General features: G+C 36.7%; 1 protein-coding gene across 1 annotated transcript; it reads left to right on the forward strand.

Annotated features, from left to right (window-relative positions):
* LOC105162553 (transcription initiation factor IIB-2-like) lies at positions 1,574 to 5,623 on the forward strand. Its single transcript, XM_011080610.2, has 7 exons — positions 1,574 to 2,079; positions 3,222 to 3,246; positions 3,766 to 3,895; positions 3,985 to 4,115; positions 4,231 to 4,319; positions 4,909 to 4,985; positions 5,134 to 5,623. The coding sequence occupies exons 1-7, from the start codon at positions 1,733 to 1,735 to the stop codon at positions 5,271 to 5,273; spliced, it is 939 nt and encodes a 312-aa protein (XP_011078912.1). The 5' UTR covers positions 1,574 to 1,732; the 3' UTR covers positions 5,274 to 5,623.

Below are 6,099 nucleotides of genomic sequence, written 5' to 3' on the forward strand. Positions count from 1 at the left end.
AGAAATAAAAATAAAATTAGGGTCCAGAGAGGAAGGCAAGTAGTTGTGGTTGGTTGTGGCATTTGCATAACTCCTCCTACATATTCTTTGCTTTTCTACAGCCTTTCCCTTCCTCCTCTGTTTTCATGCCCAATTAGTGATGCATCTTAAAATCATCAATCAATTATGACAGGTAAAAATTGGATATTTAACACTTACAAAAATACCCATTTCAAGGAGAAACACAAGCATTCCTTAGGATTCTCGTGTTTTTGTGTAGAGTCGGGTTGAGACTGCCGACCAGGCTTGATGACCTGATTTGCTGGCCACTCATCACTCACATGTGGTAGAATCTTAGGACATTCAATTTCATTAATGTTTTTAAGTACGTTTTCACTATATTTGATTTCAAAACCTTATTTCTAATTTGATAGTCAGATTGTTTCCATTGGAGGTGACTCCGACAACCATTGACATTTCTATTGGTTTCAATCTTATTGTCCACTACTACGAGAAGCATCACGGCCAAGATTCTTGATATCAAAGAGGAGCACGGGAACCTATCCTGAAACCACAATTTATGTCGAATAGGGTGACGAGCTCTTATACACACGAGATGTATATGTGAATTACAATATGAAAGGCAATGCAGATTTGTAAAAGAAAATATGAATTAAGGTTGTTGGGATCTTGACGTAAGCCCTTAAACGATTAAGTCAATAAGTGGACTTGGTAAAAATATATACCATTTTCGAATCGAGGTTCATGTAACAACCGGCATATCTAATTTGATTCTTGTAATATTTATTTATAGACTTGGTCTGCCATGAGTCATTCTACCAATACGTGTAATATGATTATGATGATTATGTGGATAATTATTTTATGGATAACTTGACAATTGACACTATTAACGGGAAATATCAGTCAATTATTCACTCAAATATTTTTTTTAATTTTGAGTAATATGAAAATATTGCAATCAATTTGAGATGGGTTTTGGATCAGAAAATTAGATAACACATACTTTCAACAATTTAAATTTCAAACCAATTTTTTCTTCCTTTGATTTAAATCATTATTTGGTTATTTTTCTATATTAAAATCACAAAAAATTAGGGTATATCAATACACAGATGACAATATTGTCTAAAAAATTAAGAATAATTTATGATAAACTTACTTGAAATTTTTATAATTATAAATATTTTTTCGTTATAAATATGCACATAAAATCAATAGTCATATGCGAATACCTTATTATGACAGTTTTTTTAAAAAATATTTATTAAATAATAATTAATTTAAAAAATTAAATAATATAATAATATTTATAATTATGAGATTTTTTTAATAATTTATTATTATTTACGCAAAAGAAAACTATAGAAGAATAAAACTAACACAAGCCACCAGAACACATGTGCCTTTTTTTATTTTATTCATCTCTGGCAATTCCAAGGTGTAAAGTGGGGCCCGACCCGACAACCCTTATCACCGACTTCGCATAGCCCCCCCCGACCCGACAACCCTTATCACCGACTTCGAAATACATAGCCCCCTTCTCTCTATAAATATTACCCGACGGCCCACTTTTTCCTTCCTTCTTCCTTCCTCTCTCCCCAGTTGCTCCAACTCACCTGCGGAGGGAGAGTTCCCAGAAGCAACTCGAAAATCTTCCTAAACCCACCAAAAGTCCGGGTCAAGAATTTGCTGTCGGTGCGCCTAGTTGATTATTCAACTGTGTTTAATCATGTCGGATACGTATTGTACGGACTGCAAGCGGAACACGGAGGTGGTGTTCGATCATGCGGCGGGGGACACCGTGTGCTCGGAGTGTGGCCTCGTACTCGAAGCCCGCTCCATTGATGAGACCTCCGAGTGGAGAACCTTCGCCGATGATTCGGGCGACCATGACCCGAACCGTGTGGGAGGGCCCGTGAACCCGCTGTTGGGAGATGCGGCTCTTTCCACGGTTATTTCTCGGGGTGCGAATGGGTCGAATGGAGATGCGTCCATGGCCCGGTTGCAGAACCGGGGTGGGGATCCCGACCGGGCTATTGTCTTGGCCTTCAAGACAATTTCTAACATGGCTGATAGGTCTGTGTTTGTGTTTGTGTTTTTATTTTCATTATTTTTGGGAGGGGAGAGGGTTCGATTTTTACCGTATCGTAATTGCTTTGGGTTTTGGGAATCTTTATTTACTTAAAGGTGGGAAATTTGAAGGGTTTTTGTGGGTTTGTGAAATGGTTTGATAAAATGTGATGGTAAAACTAAGACCTTTTGCAAATGATGGCTATGATATTTTGAGTTCTGTTTGAAATTTCTGGCTTAATGGCCTTTTCGAAGGACTCGAACGGATAAAGACTGACATTCTGAATGAGATGATGAGAGGGATGCTTCATTACTAAAGAGAATGGAAGGAAAATTATGAAATAAGGAATTTGAAAGTGAAAATCTTGTGTTGATTGATTGAAGTTCGATTCCTGTGATTAATAAAAAAAGCCAGCGAAATGTAGCATTACTGTTTCTGGATGATCAATTTATGTGGGATTTGTGCTTCTGTGAAGAAAAGCGGTTATATAGATTGTGAACTGTATCTTTAGAGTTTGATTCTTAAACAAGGCACAATCCAAAAAAGCATCACAGAAAGAGGGAATCCTAGTAGTTTGTGAGTGGAATTTAGCGTCTTTGTTCCTTCTATGAGATGTTTCCTGTTCTGGAATTAAACATCAGCATAGCAGCTTTCATGAGAATGCTGAGTTGTGGACTCATTGTAAGCTATTGAAAAGAGTTTGAGCCATTTCCAGTTATATTGTTTTGGATTTGGCATTAGAGTGTGCTATGTTGTTATTCTTCATATTCTGGTACTTGTACGGCAATGCCAATTCTTTTGCATGTAATAAGCTGGGTAGATAGCTGGCAAGGAAGGGATGATGCTTAACTTTTGCGCTCGATTATTTGTCATATTAGGCGGGGAATGTTAACTGTTAACTAAACGAGTTTCTTATAATAATGCATCAGTGGCTTATAGGTCTATAGATGATGTAATCTTTCGGTGGGTTAGTACCGGTATTAACTAATTTTTCAGTTGGAAGCTTTTTCTCCCAAGATGATGGACTATTCAAGTTGCTGCTTTTACGTATATTTGTGTTTTAGATTCTTATTATGCTTTATGGGCTAACTGATAGGAATTTTTGTGAATTCGACTGATGTTAATTGCTTTTTGTCTGTTGTACCAGGTTGAGCCTTGTAACAACCATTAAGGTAAGCAATCTTTGTGTTGTGTGAACAAAATGATACAGAATGAATGTTCGGGAATCTGTTGTGAGATCATAAAGTTTATTCTTTCCTCATTTTCTTGTTCTTTTCTATTCTATCTGTTCGGCACTCTCTCTCTACCCTCTAGCACGAGCTTACCCCTCTGCCTACTTTATCGTCTCTCTGTTGACTTTTGGCAGAGTTGTGCGGGTTTTGGTTGAGGTTGCAAGGAGAGGTGCCATGTAATAAATGTGCACTATTTCCTTGTCTGGATCATTGAAAACTCATACTTGGCAACATAGTATACTGTCTTTACCTATCTGTTGATTTGTGGGATTCGACGGTTCCGAAAATTTTCTTGCTAATCAAATACTGCTAGGAAGTTGAAAAACTTTCAGTATCTATAAAATCATTGCAAACCTTTGTACCTGGGTGTATTAGCAATTTGCTCAAGATTATATTTTTTAATCTCTTGTATGTTTTTATTTACTATCCTGAGGGTATTTTGTTAATTTTTATTTGAAGGACCGGGCAAGTGAAATATATAAAAGATTAGAAGATCAAAAATGTACTAGGGGAAGAAATTTGGAGGCTCTAGTGGCTGCCTGCATTTATATTGCTTGTCGGCAGGAAGGCAAGCCTCGCACTGTAAAAGGTGGCACCTTAATCACTTGCTCAAGTTGATAACTATCATTTAGTATTATCCCCTCTATGAAGTCCACTGAACGTGTGAGTCTCGACTAGAAATATGCTCTATTGTTGCTGGAGCTACAAAAAAGGAAATTGGCCGAGCAAAAGAGTTCATCGTGAAACAGTTGAAGGTTGAGATGGGAGAATCAATGGAGATGGGTACCATCCATGCAGGGGACTATCTGGTTAGTTTGCCTTGAAGAATATTGCTAGTTGCTGAATTAGATACTTAGTTGTGAATTCAAGTTCGTCCTGTTTACTCTGATGAGTTACTTGATGGTTGTCTCATCTGTTTTGTAGAGGCGTTTCTGTTCTAATCTTGGCATGAGCAACGAAGAGGTCAAAGCTGTCCAAGAAACCGTCCAGAAGTCTGGGGACTTTGATATTAGGTACTCTGATTCACTTGCCATCTCCTTGACTGGTTTCATACTATTCTCAGTGCAGTCATGTGCCTCGCCTTTTTATACGCACTATTTTTGAACTTGAACCAGGCCCCTCTAATAAAGAAGTTATATCCATAAAAGCAGAAAAGCAATACATAAGCACGGATTGTTTTAAAAGTTGCATTTTGTTTTATTTTTCTTTTTTGGGTATACTTTGGAACTTAACTGCAGCAGTTGATCGTATGAATATCTTCGTTTCCTGAAAAGTAGGTTAAGGTGAAAAAATACCTATTGATATGGTATTGAGTTCAGATGTACATAAAAGGAGGGAAAATGTTTGTTGTGGGCATTTTGCTACGCAGGATAAAATTCCCAATATAACATAATGTGCGAGATTTGCTTAATTCTGGAAATGGTCGCCTTATTTCTTGGCAGTGTATGCGACTTAATATGTTACCCAGAAAGTTTGTCTATGAATTAACCAGAAAAATTTATGGAAGAGTGCCCTTTGTGGCGCTCTCCTGGTCATAGCTTAGATTTTTACTGAACTGTCGCTTACCTCATGCTTGACCTACGTCATTATTCTTATTTGCAGGAGGAGCCCTATATCTATTGCTGCAGCAATCATTTTTATGATAACCCAGCTATCAGATTCAAAGAAACCCCTCCGAGGTTTAAGTGCTAACCATCTTACTTAATTCTTGAGCAAACTAGGACTTCATATTCCATAATTGCAGTCGTAATTTAGCTATAGGTATGTTCCTGCGCCTTCATTTAAAAGCCTTGTGTGCTTGACTTGAATACGGTACTCTTGCTGCAGATATCTCAATTGCCACAACAGTGGCTGAAGGGACCATCAAGAATGCTTATAAGGATCTCTATCCCCATGCTGCCAAGATCATACCAGAATGGTATGCAAAGGACAGGGACCTCAAGAACCTTTCCAGCCCTAAAGCCTAAATGACTTGTTTTGAGGTTGATGAAACGGTACTTAGTACTCGGGCTTGGGGGTGTTGCAAAGTGTCATAGTAGGGCAGGCAACACCGTTTTACTCTTAAAGAAAAATTTTCCTCTTCTGTTGACGGTCCCAAAATTTCCAGTTTTGGAATTTGCTTGGCCGATCTATATAATGTTTGACACAAGTTAATAGTTGAATGAATGAGATTACAAGATTAGTCTCATTACCCATTTCTTGTTTCTTGGCTGTTCCCTCCGATATCTGTAGAGTGGCTCTAAGCACTTGCATGAAGCAGCCTTGTACACTGTTTAGTTAGTCTGGTGGAAAGAAGTATACGGGGTGTGATATGAAACCTGGAGTCCGGCAGAAGTATAGGGGGAGTGAAATCGGACTCTGATATTAATTTTTGGGATAGTTGTATCTACAACTCCTGAATTATTTTCTATTTACACAAATTATTTTTATATTTTGAAAACTTATACACACCAATTAGAAATGATTTACACAAATTATTTTTATTTTTTGAAAATATATTAAACAAACTACTGTGTTTTTTGATAGTCTGGACTTGTTTTAATTTGTAATTAAGTAAAAGATAAGGTTGGTTTGTGTAAATAAATTACAAGTTAGGGGCGTAAAACATAATTATTTTTTAACGTTTTCTCTTTTTTCTTTTCCAAAGTTGGGTGGAAACGCGTATGACTGAACAATGGATGAATACATAAATAAAAATGTAAACAAATATTTTTATTTTTATTTATCATATTATTTCATAAATATTAATTTCTTTTTAATTTTATTGAATTCTATATATATTATATATTATTG

Source organism: Sesamum indicum, linkage group LG5, assembly GCF_000512975.1.
Source record: "Sesamum indicum cultivar Zhongzhi No. 13 linkage group LG5, S_indicum_v1.0, whole genome shotgun sequence".
Classification (NCBI taxonomy): domain Eukaryota; kingdom Viridiplantae; phylum Streptophyta; class Magnoliopsida; order Lamiales; family Pedaliaceae; genus Sesamum; species Sesamum indicum.